This window comes from Trichomycterus rosablanca, chromosome 19, assembly GCF_030014385.1.
Source record: "Trichomycterus rosablanca isolate fTriRos1 chromosome 19, fTriRos1.hap1, whole genome shotgun sequence".
Lineage (NCBI taxonomy): Eukaryota > Metazoa > Chordata > Actinopteri > Siluriformes > Trichomycteridae > Trichomycterus > Trichomycterus rosablanca.
In genome coordinates, this window is record NC_086006.1 from 14,065,298 (window position 1) to 14,083,944 (window position 18,647).

Genomic DNA, 18,647 nt, shown 5'->3' on the forward strand with positions numbered 1-18,647 from the left:
TATTTTCTTTTCCTGCAGGTGTGGGGCTACACCAGGCACCTCAGTGGCGAGGTGCAATCCGCCCCATTACACATATAACATTTGGGCATTTTAAATATGTTTATTTATGTAAGCAGGATGTCTCAATAACTAGGAAATTGTGTGTGTTTTTTAACAGAAATGTTAAAGCAATCTTCATGCTAAAGAACAAATGATGACTATTTTCAAAGCTGTTAAAGTAAAGGCAGCTGCGGCACTGACATGCTTATTATGAATGCCAATGTTAAAGACAAACAAAGCTGTAGAAATATCTGAAGCACACAGACACATTTGATGTTTGGATCTGCTAATTGCAGGTTGTAGTTCACATGAAAGAAGAAAACATAGTTAACACCTGACATGGTCTTTTAGTCCAGACTCTTTTTTAAAACTGGTTCTCTTTGTAATGTTACACTCATTATCTAATAACAGTCATTAAGAGATTCTATCTAGACTGATAAAAAGTTGGATGAAAGTCATCTACTTATTTTGTCATGTAAAAAATAAGTACCTGCTAAAATTCTTAAGCACACACACACACGCAAGTTTGGCACCACATTGCTCTCACAGAGAAGTGCTGAGTTTTTCAAGCATGCATGCAAGTGGGGTAAAAACTTACGTTCACATTCATTGGCACTGTAAGTGGTGGCTGGTTTCCATGGCAACTGGTTGAATCCCAAGCAACAAGTGTCGCATGATGGGCCGCAAGTGTTGTGTTGGCAGTCGCACTGAAGCCTTAAATGAAGCAGAAAGAAACAGACAAATAACACGTGTTAGCAACTAATGGGAGGGGGGTAGATTTACATTAAAAGCCAAACATAAGAAGCTCAGCTTTTAACTCTCTGTCTGTCCGAGGAAGGATAGTAAGAATGGGCATGTCAATGGGCATCATACAAACAGCACAAAAACGTGAAATGCTCCTTATTAAGTGGGTAAATATCTGCTGAAATACACTGCTGTGTGGAAAATGTCTCCTCACTGCTACCCTGAGAAAGCCAAATTAGAATAAAATGAAAAAAAAAAAAAAAGTAAAGTTTTATCCAGCATCCTACAAGCTTATGTGTGTATAACTTTTCAATTAAACATTTTCTTTTTTATTTCATATATTATATTCATGTTTTACAACTGCTTGTTTCTATAGAAACTATAGTCTGACTATAGTCAGGATCATGGTGGGTTCAGCTTCCCTTGACTTACTGTGGGTAATGCAGTCACATACCCCGGTCAGGATGCCAATGCACTACAGTGCCTCGGACATCCCTCCCTCAGACATAGCCGATCATGTCTGTATGTTGATTCAGACACTGGTTCCCAGCGGTAGTGGGCTGGAGCAATTTACAAATGTGCCTTTAATTGATATTGAATATCAATTGAATCTTACATTTTCTTTTTAAAATATATTTTTATATTTAGTGTCCTTTTAGAAATTATGGAAACCCAAAACTGTATTGGCACACTGTAATTTTTATTGTGAATAATAGAGTGGATATAACAAGTCTACATACACTTGTTAAAATGCCAGGTTTTTGTGACGTAAAGAAATCAGACCACAGTAAATCATTTAAGATTTATTTCCACCTTTAATATGACCTATAATCTAAAATCTTTTAGAGAGAAAAAAAAAAAACTAAAAGAATGTGGTTGCATAAATGTGCACACCCTCTTATAATTGTGGATGTGGCTGCATTCATTATTAACCAATCACATTAAAACTCATGTTAAATAGTAGTCAGTGCCACCTGCCATCAATTAAAGTGACTCTGATTAACCCCATATAATGTTCAGCTGTTCTAGTAGGATTTTCCTACATTTACTTAGTTGCATCTTACAATAAAAACCATGGTATCAAATGGATCTAATTTTTAAAAGGAATCAGTCAGGAGAAGGGTACAAAAATTTTCAAGGCATTACATATACCGTAAAACACAGTGAAGGTCATCAGTTGAAGACGGTTGAAGACATTGAAGAACAAAAGGAACATAAAGGAACCTTATCTTATCTTATTAACAAGTGAATAAAATGTGGCACTACAGTGATACTGCAAATCATCAAAAAACAACACACGAACATTGAAGCATGGCAGTGGCAGCATTATATTTTGTCTGTTTTTTGGAACTAATAAAGTTGATTCCTAATTCCTGTTCAAATCACCCTTCGATACACTAGAATTTCTTGAGCAAGAAAATACTGTACAACATACCTAAGTACTATTTTTTCCCCAATTTAGTCATTTACAATTCTCAAATGTAAATCTGCTGCTAATCTGATCAAGGAGAGCCAGATCACCACACAACCCCTCCAACATGTGTCCAATCTGCAGCTGCTTCTTATCACCTGCCAGTGTTGGGTTCCCAAACAGAGCTGTATTGTGTGTAAAAAGTCACGCTATGGTCCATGTGACCCTCTTTTTTAATTTGCGAAGGCACCCACACCAGTCCTAAAGATCACATATTGCAGCAGCAGTGGGAAGTGACCCCGTCCGACTTTCCTTCCCTCAAACACGGACAATTGTGTTTGTGTGAACACCCACCCAGGTTGGTGGCTCTTTTGAAATTTAAACTTGTAAGTGATGTCCTAGTGCGTCAGGCCACTGAGTCACCAGTTTTGAAAACTTCTCAACTAAATTCACTCTCATTCAAATGCACTCAGTCAGGATCATGTTTCTCTGGTCTGTAGTCATAACACCTTCTTGATAAAGTGTGAGACATAAGGTTTCCATTTTTAAGAAATGTGCATGCAACAGGTGGCTTAAAGAATGTGAATGCTTTATGATATCAGGTCCCATATGAATGCATTTTTGGTGAAACATGTACACTGAAACATACCTACAGTCTTACTCTCTTATGCCAAAACATCCATGCAATCATGCAAACATCTGCTACATGTCAGCATAATCTAGTGTAGTCCTCTGGGCTTTAATATTATCTGCTCTTAGAGGCAGTAAGGAGTTTGCATACTGACTGCTCTGACATTTTACCAGCTGATTTAATTCAAACCGAAAGCAGCAGGTGTTAGAGTACGTCCCTTAGCTCTCCATTTCCCCCAAGTCTTGTTATTTTACCCCGGTCCCTTTCTGTGAGTGTGTTGTGTGTGTGTGGGCGTGTGCAGGCTTTCAGGGATCTATTGGTGGAGCGAGTTGTCTTCAGAGCACCAATCAGATCTTCTAGCCACTGCTACCTCTCACCTGATCCTCATTACCTCCTCGTTAAGCAGTGCATAAAGACAGCAGCTTTCTCTCCACTCCTTGCCAGATCGTCTGCGCTACGTTGCTGGTATTGTGCTGAAGCACGAAATGCTAAAGCTACCTTTAGGCTCCTATGCCTGTTGTATTTCCTGGTTTGTTCACTGCTCTTGTTTTTTGCCTGTTTCAGTTCCTACCTCCTGCTTAACTCCGTGGTACCACCTCCCAGCTGTGTTCCTCGCCGCCAAGACCTTCCTGTCCTGACTGTCCGGATTCAGTCGACCAGCTTCTTGTCTCGTCCTGCTACGCCACACTCTCTGCCTCCTGCCTGTCCGTCCGGCTCTGCCCTCCTGGCCCCCTTACCATGTTTCCAGCCTCGCCAGTCAGCTCCCTGTTCCCATCCAGTCTCTACCAGTTCCTTTACCTCCCTTGTATTTGCTATAGTTGTTGTTAATAAACTTATCGCCCCGTACCTGGTCTTAGTCTTATTCTCTGCATTGTGGTTCCATCTTTCTGTCCAGTTGGTCTCAGACCATAACAGTACGATCTGGCCACTTGATATGGAACCCGCAGAGTCTCAGTCAGCTGACCAGAGGCCCCTGGAGATGGCTGTTAGCCGCCAGGAAGCTTGGCTGGGCCAGCACGATAAGCTACTCAGGTCCCTCTTAGAAGGTAACCGCTTGCTTGCTCAGCAAATGACTGACCTCTCCAGGCAGGTCGCCCAATTTTCCTCTGCCACCCCTTCCTCCCCTCAGGTCTTTGGTAGTTCCCAAGCTCCACTGTCCTCCTCTAGTCAGCCCACCGCTTCTGTGCCTGTAACCCTGGCGTCCCAAGCACCCTTGCCCCAGTCCCCAGCCATGGAGCCACCTACCATCCACCCAGAACCATATCATGGGGAACTCCACAAGTGCCGGGGCTTCCTATTCCAGTGTAGTCTGGTGTTTGAGCGGCGACCCATGTCCTTTGCCTCCGAAGCCAGTAAAATTACATATGTTATTGGTCTTCTGCGTGGGAGGGCATTAATGTGGGCAGAGGCCGCCCAGTCCCAGGTAAACACTGCGGAGGGCTCATACACCGATTTCATCCGTCGGTTCCGGACTGTGTTTGACCACCCGGACCATGAGGGTACTGCATCCAGCCGGCTTCTCAACCTGCACCAGGGTTCCCGGGCAGTTGCCGACTACGCCGTTGAATTCTGGACGCTAGCCGCTGACTCCGGGTGGAATGATTCCGCCCTCCGTGGGGCATTCCGCCGGGGGTTAAGCGAGCAGCTCAAGGACGAACTGGTGGCCCGCGATGAGCCCCTGGAACTCCATGGCCTGGTAGAATTGGCTATACGCCTGGATGGACGTCTCCGCGAACGTCGATTGGAAAGGACTAACCACCCTGTCCATGCACAGGCTTATTCTTCCACCGGACCCGCTCGATCCCAGACCCCGGATTTCGTCACTCAGGTTCCGGTTCCTTCTGACACCTCCGAACCCATGCAGCTAGGAGGGGCCAGGCTTTCACCTGAGGAGCGGACAAGAAGGCTCCGGTCAGGCCTCTGCCTTTACTGCGGTCAACCAGGACACCTTCGCTTTAACTGCCCTGTCCGACCAAAAGGGGTAGCTCGCCAGTAGAAGTGGGGGTACTGGCGAGCACTTCTTCTGAACCTCCCCCCACCACCAAACCCCGGCTCCTCCTACCTGTGACCTTGCACCTACGTCATGGGCCTATTGCCACCACCGCACTGATCGACTCGGGGGCTGAGGACAATCTCATGGATGAGGGTCTAGCTACCAAGATTGGGGAGCCCCTAGAGCCTCTGGAACCACCTCTCCGTGCCTGCGCCCTGGACGGCAGGCTTATCGCTCAGGTAACGCACCGCTCACCCCCTATAACCCTGGTAGTGTCTGGCAATCATCATGAGACCCTGTCATTCTCCATAATCCGAGCTCCTAAGACCCCTTTGGTTCTTGGTTACCCATGGCTGGCCAAGCACAATCCCCAAATAGACTGGAGGCGAGGTAAGATCAGTGGTTGGAGCGATTTCTGTTATCAGTGCTGCCTACAATCTGCCATTCCCTCTCTAGGGCCAGACTCCCGCACATCTCGCCCAGAGCCTCCATTGGATCTGACCAGAGTCCCCCAGGACTACCATGACCTCCGGGAGGTTTTCAGCAAGGACCGTGCCAAGGCCCTTCCTCCACACCGGCCCTACGATTGTGCTATTGACCTGTTCCCAGGTGTTTCCTTACCTAGCAGCCGTCTGTACAACCTGACCCGACCTGAAAGAGAGACCATGGAGGAATATATTTCCGAGTGTCTGGCCACAGGCCTTATCCGCCCGTCCTCCTCTCCTCTTGGTGCTGGATTCTTTTTTGTGACCAAGAAGGACCAGTCTCTTCGGCCCTGCATCGACTACCGGGGCCTGAACCAAATCACCATTAAAAACAAATATCCATTGCCACTCATCTCGTCTGCCTTTAATCTTTTGCAGGAAGCCACCATTTTCTCTAAACTGGATCTCCGTAATGCTTACCATTTGATGCGCATCCGGGAGGGAGACGAGTGGAAGACGGCATTCAACACCCCCTTGGGCCACTTCGAATATCTGGTCATGCCCTTTGGCCTCACCAATGCTCCGGCTGTTTTTCAGGCCATGGTAAACGATGTCCTGAGGGACTTCCTGAATCGCTTTGTTTTTGTATATCTAGATGATATATTAATCTTCTCCAGGTCCAAGGAGGAACACATCTCCCATGTCCGTCAGGTGCTCACTCGGCTTCTCGAGAATCGGCTATTCGTAAAGGCAGAGAAGTGTGAGTTCCATGAAGACACCGTGACTTTCCTGGGGTTCGTAATTCGAAGGGGATTCATCCAGGCAGACCCGGCCAAGATCCAGGCAGTGACTGAATGGCCAACCCCCTCGTGTCGGAAGGAACTACAGCGATTCCTGGGGTTTGCCAATTTCTACAGACGGTTTATCCGTGATTACAGCAAGGTGGCAGCCCCCCTGACCCGGTTGACCTCTACCAAGATCCCTTTCTGCTGGTCCCCAGAGGCTGCCAAGGTTTTCCTTCGCCTTAAGGTACTGTTTACCTCTGCCCCAGTCCTTATCCAGCCTGACCCCGGCAAGCAGTTCATAGTGGAAGTTGACGCCTCGGACACGGGTGTAGGGGCGGTGCTGTCCCAACGTTCCGGCCCAGGAAACAAGCTTCATCCATGCGCTTTCTTCTCTCGCCGCCTTACCCCTGCAGAGGCAAATTATGATGTAGGAAACCGGGAACTGTTGGCAGTCAAGCTTGCCCTGGAGGAGTGGAGGCACTATCTGGAGGGCGCGGAACAGCCCCTTGTTGTCTGGACGGATCACAAAAACTTGGCCTACATCCAGACCGCCAAGAGGCTGAACTCCCGACAGGCTAGGTGGGCTCTCTTCTTCTCGAGGTTTAATTTCACGCTCACCTACCGCCCAGGCTCACGTAACATCAAGCCGGATGCACTCTCCCGCCAATTCTCCTCCAACGACCCTTCGACACCCCCGGACACCATCCTGCCTCCGGACCGACTTGTGGCTAGCCTGACATGGAAGATTCAACGCACTGTCCAGAATGCCCAGACTCAAGAACCTGACCCAGGGAACGGACCCCCTAACCGGTTATTTGTCCCCTCTTCCGCGAGACCCGCTGTGCTACTATGGGGGCATGGTTCCAAGTTTGCCGGTCACCCTGGTGCCAACAGGACCGTCTCCCTCTTGAAAAGACATTTCTGGTGGCCGTCACTGGAGGCCGACACTCGGGAATATGTGATGGCCTGCCCAGTCTGCGCGCGCAATAAGACGCAGCACTTACCTCCCTCAGGTCTGTTACAACCACTTCCAATCCCTGGCCGCCCCTGGTCGTGTATTGCCGTGGACTTTATCACGGGCCTTCAAGAGTCTAAAGGTAAAACGGTTATACTCACAGTTATTGATAGATTCTCCAAGTCAGTTCGTCTCCTAGCTCTCCCCAAGCTCCCCACTGCTCTAGAGACCGCAAACCTACTGTTCGACCAGGTGTTTAAAATCCATGGGATACCCTTGGACATCGTTTCCGACCGAGGCCCACAGTTTATTTCCCAGGTCTGGCGAGCGTTTTGCAAGGCAATAGGTACCAGTGTTAGCCTTACATCAGGCTTCCACCCACAGTCTAATGGACAGGCGGAACGGGCCAACCAAGAGCTCGAAACCACTCTGCGCTGTCTAACTGCCAAAAACCCCACACAGTGGAGTTCCCACCTAGCCTGGGCTGAATACGCCCACAACACCCTCACCTGCTCGGCCACAGGCCTGTCTCCATTTGAAGCATCACTTGGGTACCAGCCCCCGCTTTTCTCAGAACAAGAAATGGAACTGGCTGTCCCGTCTGTGCAACATCACCTACGGCGGTGCCGTAAGATTTGGAGGATGACCCGAACTGCACTCCACAAGGCCCGTTTCTCCGCTCAGCGCTCTGCCAACCGCCATCGGAGACCTGGACCCCAGTACTCCCCTGGTCAATCAGTTTGGTTATCATCTCGCAATATTCCCCTTCGTACTGAGTCCAGGAAGCTGGCCCCACGCTTTATCGGTCCCTTTCCAATAGAAAGGATAATTAATCCCACCGCCGTCCGTCTCAGATTACCCAGGCATATGAGAATTCACCCCACTTTCCACACCTCCCAGATAAAGCCAGTTCATTCCTCTAATCTGTGCCCTCCTTCCGACCCCCCACCACCCGCCCGACTAATTGATGGTCATCCTGCTTTTACGGTCAGTCGCCTGTTAGATGTCAGACACCGGGGTAGGGGCCTCCAGTATTTGGTCGACTGGGAAGGTTACGGCCCCGAGGAGCGATCCTGGGTTCCCCGCTCTGCTATCCTTGACCCCAACCTCATCCGTGAATTCCACAGGGCAAATCCCGGCAAGTCTGGTGGATCGCCTGGAGGCGATCATTGAAGGGGGGGTACTGTTAGAGTACGTCCCTTAGCTCTCCATTTCCCCCAAGTCTTGTTATTTTACCCCGGTCCCTTTCTGTGAGTGTGTTGTGTGTGTGTGGGCGTGTGCAGGCTTTCAGGGATCTATTGGTGGAGCGAGTTGTCTTCAGAGCACCAATCAGATCTTCTAGCCACTGCTACCTCTCACCTGATCCTCATTACCTCCTCGTTAAGCAGTGCATAAAGACAGCAGCTTTCTCTCCACTCCTTGCCAGATCGTCTGCGCTACGTTGCTGGTATTGTGCTGAAGCACGAAATGCTAAAGCTACCTTTAGGCTCCTATGCCTGTTGTATTTCCTGGTTTGTTCACTGCTCTTGTTTTTTGCCTGTTTCAGTTCCTACCTCCTGCTTAACTCCGTGGTACCACCTCCCAGCTGTGTTCCTCGCCGCCAAGACCTTCCTGTCCTGACTGTCCGGATTCAGTCGACCAGCTTCTTGTCTCGTCCTGCTACGCCACACTCTCTGCCTCCTGCCTGTCCGTCCGGCTCTGCCCTCCTGGCCCCCTTACCATGTTTCCAGCCTCGCCAGTCAGCTCCCTGTTCCCATCCAGTCTCTACCAGTTCCTTTACCTCCCTTGTATTTGCTATAGTTGTTGTTAATAAACTTATCGCCCCGTACCTGGTCTTAGTCTTATTCTCTGCATTGTGGTTCCATCTTTCTGTCCAGTTGGTCTCAGACCATAACAGTAGGAATATTTAAATACAAAAACTTGCAGAGATAAGCAAGGTGCAAATAGTTATTCCACACTCCCAGCATCAATACACACATGACAAAAGCCAGAAAAATCCTGCTATATTAACTGCTTCTTATCTAGATGATTCCTGATGACATTCTGTATAATAGTCTTTGTAGTCAGTTGCCATAATTTATAGTGCTTGTATAATGAAGGTTCCATTTCGCATTTTTTCATTCTCCCTCTGAACATGTTTTGTTTTAATAGCTAACTTTTATTTGATTATCGTTAAAGTGATTTAAAAATGTGACTTGCTCATAAAAGGAAAATTATATGCAAATAACTATGTTTGAGAGTTATAATTGTTTTATCTTGTACGTAGTTGTTATGATGTTCTTTGTTGCTGATCTCACTGAGGGCTACCAAACACAGTTTCCTAGAATAACTACAATGACAGTAGTCTAAAAAATAGGATATTAATAACAGGACTGGACCAAATTTATTAAATCATAAATCTCAGAGAGTTTTTATGCAAATCACGACCCTAATACTGCTTCTTTTTTTTTTAATATATATTCCTTTCTAAGCTGTTATTTTATGCCTATAAAATGATAAAACTCGTATTGGAACGTTTTTTTTTTGCATTTTCCCCCCATTTTCCTTCCAATCTAGTCGTATACAATTACCAGATTGCATTATGCTTCCTCTCTACTAATGTTGACCTCCGAGGCAGGTTCATATGTGGAACAGCTTTGGGATCAGGGTGTGTCTCTCTGTGCACATTGTCCCCCGTCTCTGTGCAGGCACCATCAATCAGCCAGCAAAGTCATAACTGCATCAGATATGAGGAATCCCCTCCAGCACCCTCCCTAAAAATGAGCCAATCATTGGTAGCAGAGCTGAGATTCGAACCAATGAGTTTGAGATGTCAGCTGGCATGTTTTACTGCTGCGCCACCTGAGCGCTTTTTTACACATTTTACTGGGTGTTAGAGGTAAAATATTCTAGCCCACTACCAGTGAGCTCCAGGCTCGAATACAAGCTAGTCCAGAATAGATGTGCTTGAAAAGAGACATTTTGGAAGTGTCCCAAACCACATGTAATTACACTAACTATTATGTTCAGTAAGTGCAAAACCATGTTATTAGTTTTTTTTTATTCAATGCAGTACACAATATGTACACAGTATGATATTGTACATATCTAAATCCAGAACTATCCGTACTGCACCTAATATGCTAGTCCACAAAGTTGAATCAGTTCATCTGGACACAAGTTTGTTGTAGAGATACGTTTCGTCACTCAATCCGAATGACTTCTTCAGTCTGAGCTGAGTGACGAAACGTATCTCTACAACAAACTTGTGTCCAGATGAACTGATTCAACTTTGTGGATTTGTGTACCTGGATTATTAAGCATGCATCAACTAATATGTTAGTGTTTATTTCTGATTGCACGAAGGTACTCAAGTCGAATCTCCACCAGAAGCTGTGAGAGCAAATCAAGTCATGGTAACTGTAAACAGTAGCGATAGCAAACAACAATACAGTTTTTGGTTTGCCTTGCTGGAGTTGTTGTTGTGCTGTCATATTGTAACAAGCAGTTCTTATTTCTGTGCTCTCCCTGTTTTATCCAGTGCAGACTGTGGATGTTTTAGTATCTTTCATCTGTTGCTTTGTTTTTATAATTTTTGCCACATTATTTTTTTTCCCTATTCTCATTTTTGTTAGTGGTTGATAGGCACAGTATTATTCGACCTTGGATAATCAACCTGCAAATTGAGTTAATTTTTAGTTCTTGCAGGTTCAGGTCTTCATCTTGTGCTTCAGTAGAGAGATGCAATCTGCCCTGTTACAACACTAGTCAAAAAATAGTGTTTACTATTCATATTTAAAGTATTGTTACCACAGTATAGAAGTGTGGTGTTTGTCCTATTTCACACCCCTTACACCTTCACCTTACAAAATACTGATTGTACCATTTTATATAATGTTTTATAGCAAATATTGAGCCCCAAACCTATCAGAAATGTTCTATGTAGGTCACTAATAGAGTGTACTATTAAAGTAGAGCACATCACCAATTTGCCACTGTAGTGCCGATGCAAGGCCCTTGACCCTCAATTTCTTGCATTGTGTCCAGTCACATTTGTAATTAATTTTACACAAAAGCGTCCACTAAATGCCATAAATGTTAATGTAACATAAAACTTTTCAGTGTTGGGGATAAATCAGTGCTTTTTTGTGCTTCCTGATTTAACACCTGATTAAACCAATCAACGTCTTGATGGGTCTCTCCTGATTTAACATGGATGTGTTACAGCAAGAAAAATTGTAACGTGCAGGGCAGGATATTTCAAGTCTGGTTATGAGAAGCAACAGATATGTGCACCTTATAAGATAAACAGTTATCAAATATGTTCATAAATCTAGAAATCCAGCATAAAACTGTCCCTCTGCGGCAACCATAACTCATTTCTCAGATACATTCACACATGCTGAGAGGGACATAAAGATCCTGGCATCATTTACATTACTATGGAAATTTGGGAACCTCAGACACAGCTAAGGTATTATTCATGTCTAGTCTTAAGTGTTGAGACTTTGCCAATATGTTATTCAAGCATGTCTAATGCGTATGTGGAAAAATGCTGCACCACAAGGCAACCCAAACCTCAAAGAGAGAATTCAGGGTAAGCACTCAAAAGTCTTGCATGCACATGTGTGAGAAAGTGAACAGATGAGTGAATTTATATTTTAAGCATGAATATGTCTACAGTTGTTGACTGTCAAACATATAGCCTGTATGTGCAGGTTGGAGAGGTGGTAGTACCAATCAGTACACATTTTATATTGGAATACCAACACTTATATACACAAATATAAACATGAATTATGCAATCTGTTTTAACAGACCATGTGTGTGTGCTTTATATGGGAGAGTCAAGCCAGTTAACCAGCAGTTATCTGTGCTGAAATGCATAGAATTAATGCTAATTATTTTATTTCATTTCCATTGGGCACTATGGGCACAAAGCAGGAATACCCTGGACATTGCAGAAATCCATAGCAGGGCACCTAGTTGAAAATTTAAAGATAGGAAAACAATAACAATAAGAGAGTTTATACATCCCTAGTTTATTTACAGTATGAACTACATAAGTCTGATGAGTTAAGGTTCTCTTACTTGAAGGGATCGTTGGGGTCTTTGGCATTGCATGCTTCAGCGTGACCGTTACACACACACCTCCCTCCAATACTGATGTCTTTAATGCTGTAGTAATACTGTAAATCAAAACACAGACAATAAGTCAATGCAGAAATTAAATAATGCACAATTTTCCATAAAAAAGGAGCCAAAATATGAAAACCCAGATTTTCTCAGAATTTCTTACATTTCTATTTAGCTTTGGTTTTTACCTACTATAGTTCTATTCAGATTAGGATTTTGATTAAGTTTTAAAATACTAACAAGGTCATTTTAGAATTAAAATGCCCTTTCTTTTCTCTGGCTGCATTTTTTCCAGTTTAATAAAAGTACATAAACTTCCAAAACATTGACAAAAATGCCTATTCATTAATTTGTGGTTTTGAATGTATGACATGGTTTATGACATTTTTGTAATTGGAATAGAATGGTTTCTCATTTATTGTTCACCATACATAAATGATTATTCATTTAATTAAATTCATCATTAGTTTCTGCCATATAAATGTTTTTGTGCTACAAACCAGGTGTGGTGTGTTTTAGCATGGGCTGCATCTAATGTATATTACATGTGCTTTATTTAATCCCATTTCTCTCTTTCTATGTGTTTCCACTTTAGTATATGTGTGAAAATGACCATTGGTGAAGACTAAACAGCTGTGCACACAGACTTAAATGCTCAGTAATCAACTAAAAAAAGAAAAAGTGTATTTAAAAGTCTTTCTAGGGAACATTTCCACCTTTCTATTTAACTCTGTTTCTGGTGTTTAATTCTGGTTAAACACAAAGATGGATGGAAAGTTAATAATTAGAGGACAAGAAATAGATATTATATGTAAAACTTGCTAATTTATCTTAATCATTCAACTCAAATGTTGTCCTTTCTTGACACCCCATGCTAAACCACACCATACAAGCTATGTGTTATTTGCAAGCTGTCATTCCATTTATGCTTAAGCTATAGTCACATTTTCAAAGTGGATGAAAATTTTTTATATTTTGTATACATTTGCTTGATTTTAAACATACTGATGTATTTTGCTTTGTTTTTTGTTGACATGCTTAATATTACCCGGCGTGTGACAGTGGGATCTTTTAGCGCTTTGCCCATCAGGTGACCCAGCAGTGTGTTTGTGCGCAAAAAACGCAGGCGGATGTTGGTGGCTTTGGTGAACTCCCTCAGGTCAGGCGAATAAGAGAAGTTCATGGCTCCAGGTCGTCCATTAACCAGAGACACCACAATCTGTATGTAAAGACACAGGAGAAAACCATGCAATCTTAAATAATCCTAATGAATAAAACCTTTTATTTATCGTACAAGCAGTTTAATGTTACACTTACACTTGTTAAATTGTGACAACATATTGTTTTTAGATACTTCTTGCATTGTTTAGGTTAAAATATCAAAAGGATAAAAGTATTAACCTCTCCGTTCTCCAGGGGAACGATACGAGAGTATTCTGTTGTGCAGATTACATCATTGTCATGATTAATGCGCTCAATCGTCCTCTGTCCAAAACGCTCAATACAGTCCCTTTTGGATGCTGTAAATAAAGTACAAAAACATGAACATTACATCAAATAGGCAAGGTTAATAAGAGTGATATATGATTTTTTTTTACTTAAAGTCATGAATTGAATGTACCATTTTTATAAAAATCTAAAATATAATAAACAAAACATTTTCTCTTTAACAACCTCTTTGGTTTTATAGATGACTTCAGTGGCATTATAAAAATATAATACAAAAAGCTACCATTATAAAGACACAAAACATAATAAAGGTTTTAAAGCTGTTTTTTTTGCCACTGACCATTGTCTCGATCGTCCAATGAAACTAACTGTTTATATGATGTAGTCGAAACTGTATGATGAAACTGATTCTCCTGTATTACAAAAACCTGAACTGTAGTATTCAACATAATATTGTAAGGTAAAAATATGGCATGGCAACTAATAAGCTATAAAGCATGGAGAACAGGTTTGCATATAGCAATCCCACATTTACTAATCCTGGAATTATTTGTTGTGGTTTTAAAACTCTTTAATAAGATTTAGTGTGCCCTTTAATAAAAACAATTACATTTCATTAATCCATTTCCCTATTTATCTTCTCACGTCCCCAAATGATGACTGTTCCCAGAGCTTTTTTCTGTTAAACTCAAATATATTTTATAAAAATCTGCATGTAAATAAACTGTCACTACTGTCAGTCTACAGTATATTGTGTACGGTTTTCAAGCTTGCTGCTCAGTGCCACAGCCAGCAGAAAGCGGTTTTGCAGGGTATCATGTGAAAAACGCAGCAATACGCACCCAGCCTCACGGTGAACAAAGTGCAAAAAAAATTTAATGACAAGGTAACCAAAACCACAGTAAAAAAGACACAAAGAAACAACACCTGTCTATGTAGGCGCTGGGCCACTTAAACCACTGAAACTAGGGCTTGGTGTAAAATCTACAATTGAATCATAATAATTAGGTGATCAGTCATAGCGTTTTTCGACCAAAAGAACTCTGATTCTTGAACCAGTACCGTTTGGGCTTCTTACAACCTTGGTACTTTTGAAAGAACTGGCCCGGTTCTTGGGAACCAAAGATGCCTCGTCAATGGTGGGCGTTGCACAATGAAAGTAAAGAGTAACAAGGTGGCGGAGCACGTAGATTACCTGCAAGCATTTGTGCTGTTGTTACATATGTTCGTTTTCATGCAATAGCCTCACTTAACTATTGGTGATAAAAAGAAGTAAAAGGTTACTCCGTTCCTCGTGTTTGTCACCATTGAGAGTGCATTCACAAGAGAAGTGTTTTGTGCTTCACTCACCGCAAATCTCGGCACAAATTGCTGCTTTGCTCAGCGCTTGGTTTGAGCTGTGTACCATGACACGATTCATTAATGTAAAGTAATCATCAATATCAAATCCTATTCCTTGTTCAAAATCAAGTTTACAAATCGAACAGAGCCTGTTCCGCGTCAATTGCAAAGAGCTAACAGAGTACCTTTTTGGTGCTTTGCAGTGACATTTCTCAAACAAACTGGACCAACAAAACATTCCCAACAGCATCCCCCCCACTTGTGGTTTTTACTCATTTATTAGGTGTACCTTAAATGTGTCATCTACTTGTACTTATACAGTTAAAAAATTAACCACATACTAGAAGCTTGCTCTGCTGCTTAAACTTTGTCAATATGTTTACTCTCCAGGTACTACACAATCTTTCCTCACCCACTTTACCTCTCTTCTCACCTTTCTCCAGCCCAACCTTTCCCACATTCACATGTTCTCTGTGTTCTGGACCAAGTCACCATGGTGCATGTGGTGCGAAGAAAAATGGATTTTGCCCGACGACAGAGTATTAAGTTTCAGTGTGATGATAATGTCAGTGCTTGAAATGTCAGCCAGAGTGTCAGTGGCCTGTATTGTTACAGGCTTTTTTTTACTTCTCTCTGCAAGGGCCAGGATTGTGTTGCCACCTATGGTAGTGATACCCTTTACTGCCAGTCTGAAACAACTGGGATATTGTGTGTCGGTATTTCACTTACTTGGTTAAAGCCCTGAGCTAAACTCCATTCACTTTTAGGATGAAGCAGAGGCTTCCACCATGTTTAATCTCCTACTGATTTCTATACACTATAAGGACAAAAGTATCAGGACACCCCTTCTAATTACTGAATTAATGTGCCACAATGATTGCTAATAGATGTAATAAATTAATTATAGAAAGGGAATTATATGCTTCCAAATGTGCAGCAACTGTTTGGGCAAAGCAGGATGGCACGCTGGCTCGGTGGCACTGCCACCTTACAGCAAGTAGGTACTGGGTTTGATTCCCATGTGAAGCAATCTGTGTCCTTTTTGTGTGGAGTTTGCATGTTCTCCCTGTATCTGCATAGGTTTCCTTCAGGTGCTCCGGTTTCCTCCCACAGTCCAAAGAGGTTAATTGGAGATACTAAAATTTAGATGTGTGTGTGTTAAGGTGTGAATGTGTTTGTGTATGTCTGCCCTGTAATGGACTGACGTCCTGTCCAAGGTGTTTCAGGGTCCCAGTGAGTCCCAGAGTGAGAATGAGAAAAATGAGTGTGTTTCTGAAGATTATGTCATTTCAGAAGATTTTTTGATGAGATGTGTGCTTGCTTTACTTACAGGCAAAAAACTGCCATGGCTTGTAGGTTATCCCAAAGTCAATGGAGCGCTCCAGCACCCACAGGTCAGGCCTTGGAGAGTTTGCAAACTTGATGAGGACATAAGCCACATGAAAGAGCTGTTGAAAACCAGAAAAAAACAAATTAGAAAATATGTTACTTTGATACATTAACCCTAAAAATAAGCTTTACAAGGAACCCAATCCATTACAAGGTCTCCACCACCAGATACAGCCATTCATGTCTGTATGTAGACCCCTGACCGACCGATAGCACAGCTGGGAATTCGAACTCAGAATCCAAGCGGCTGTAAACTAGCAAATTTACCATTGCGCCACTCAGACACATACATGCTGATAGTAAAAGAAATTAAAACTGGTTTACATCATTCTGTTTTTTTGTGCAGAAACAACATTTCTCTCCCATATGACTGATGCAATATTGGGTTTCAGTCCGCATGTTAGCATATCATCATGGAGAAGTCTCAAAGAGGCCAGAGAGTTATATATGTGTAATCGTTTTCATATTCTGACAAAGCAGACAGTCAGCTCACAGAATCAGAAGAGGTAACAGATGTTCTCCCAGGATGATAAATCAAAGGGTGTAAGAAAACAAAACCTCACACAATGTGTGGTTTTTACATTTCCCCCAATCAGTCTTCATTATCATTAACCAAATATTAGTCAGGTCCAACTATGAGCCAAACATAATAAAGTATACAGTATATTAAATGTGGTACCGTGTGCAACAACCCTTGAAGAAGTGTTACTAACATTGCACAAATTAATACAGAACCAGTGTCATCCTTGAAATCTTGTTGTTTTATTTCCATTCTCATGTTCTCACATTTTCAAGGACCATTTCTTTTCTCTTCTTAGAAAATCTTCATCTTTTATGCTAAATTCACACTTTTCAAAGTTCAGATCGCTGTACAGTTCACACAGTACAGTACAGTTCCCCCAGGTTTCCCTCATTCTGTATCTTGCGTTCTCATTGGCTATAGTTCGACACTACACTCACTGCCAGTCACAACCTGATCGCAACAATTTTCACACTACGTGATTTTGAGTTGGCGACAGGTCCAGATATTTTGCATGAAAAATATTTTCACTGAGTTTGTGAGTGATTGATAAGCAAACGCTGACTTGCCTCTGAGCTGGCAAGCAAAAAATCTGGGCAAAAGTCATGTAGTGTGAACTAGGCATAATTTACAGGTGCTTTTATCCCAAAAGACTTACATTTATGACTGAATACAATGCAAGCAAGAACTTGCTCAGGGGTCCAGCTGTGACAAGTGGGTGGAAGTGGGGATTGAACCAGCAACTTTCTGATTACTAGTCCAATACTCAGTACTACCACTGAGCTACCACTGTTAGTGTTGGACCAATTAGTTTTAGATTGGGCACAAATAGACTATAATGTATCAATTATTTTAACGTATGTATTAATAAACAAGTTACTTTTACTTTTAGAGCCTGTATGAACTACTGAGCCTTTTCTCTCCCTGAAGTAAGTTGAGTTCTGTTTGATATGGCCTAAGGCATCCAATAAATGTCTACCCTAGCCAAAGCCTAATGATTAGACATTCCTTCAGTGACTTTCTGCATTCCTGAGGTTCCCATGGTAATGTGTTCAGCTAGGCACCACCCTCCGGACACAGAATTAGAAGTGTGACCTGAGAAACAACCAGCCACAACCTGGGCAACAGGACAAATTAAAGTCAAAGTGAACTTTGTCATTTAAACTGTAAAACAAAGAGAGCACAGCTAAAGGAGATTGCGTTTCTCCCGGATTCAATGTGAAAGTACACACAAATGTAAAACAGCAACAACAGCTATATCGAAATATACTGTATATATATATATATACAGTATATTTCGATATAGCTGTTGTTGCTGTTGTACATTTGTGTGTACTTTCACATTGAATCCGGGAGAAACGCAATCTCCTTTAGCTGTGCTCTCTTTGTTTGTTGCACAAACATTAATTTGTGCAATGTTAGTAACACTTCTTCAAGGGTTGTTGCACACGGTACCACATTTAATATACTGTATACTTTATTATGTTTGGCTCATAGTTGGACCTGACTAATATTTGGTTAATGATAATGAAGACTGATTGGGGGAAATGTAAAAACCACACATTGTGTGAGGTTTTGTTTTCTTACACCCTTTGATTTATCATCCTGGGAGAACATCTGTTACCTCTTCTGATTCTGTGAGCTGACTGTCTGCTTTGTCAGAATATGAAAACGATTACACATATATAACTCTCTGAAAATAACTCAACATACAGCCATTAATGTCTAAATAGCTGGCAACATAAGTGAGTACACCCCACAGTGAACATGTCCAAATTGTGCCCAAATGTGTCGTTGTCCCTCCCTGGTGTCATGTGTCAAGGTCCCAGGTGTAAATGGGGAGCAGGGCT

The 18,647-nt window shown here is 42.7% G+C and overlaps 1 protein-coding gene across 1 annotated transcript in view; it reads right to left on the reverse strand.

Moving 5' to 3' along the window:
- The window catches only part of lama5 (laminin, alpha 5), a 159,378-nt gene that overhangs the window by 103,164 nt on the left and 37,567 nt on the right, over nucleotides 1-18,647 (reverse strand). Inside the window, exons 3-7 of the mRNA XM_063016164.1 lie at nucleotides 16,219-16,336; nucleotides 13,500-13,618; nucleotides 13,147-13,317; nucleotides 12,054-12,151; nucleotides 638-753 (exon numbers count right to left, since the gene is read on the reverse strand). Of these exons, the coding sequence (XP_062872234.1) occupies nucleotides 638-753; nucleotides 12,054-12,151; nucleotides 13,147-13,317; nucleotides 13,500-13,618; nucleotides 16,219-16,336 (622 nt within the window). The remainder of the gene's footprint in view (nucleotides 1-637; nucleotides 754-12,053; nucleotides 12,152-13,146; nucleotides 13,318-13,499; nucleotides 13,619-16,218; nucleotides 16,337-18,647) is intronic.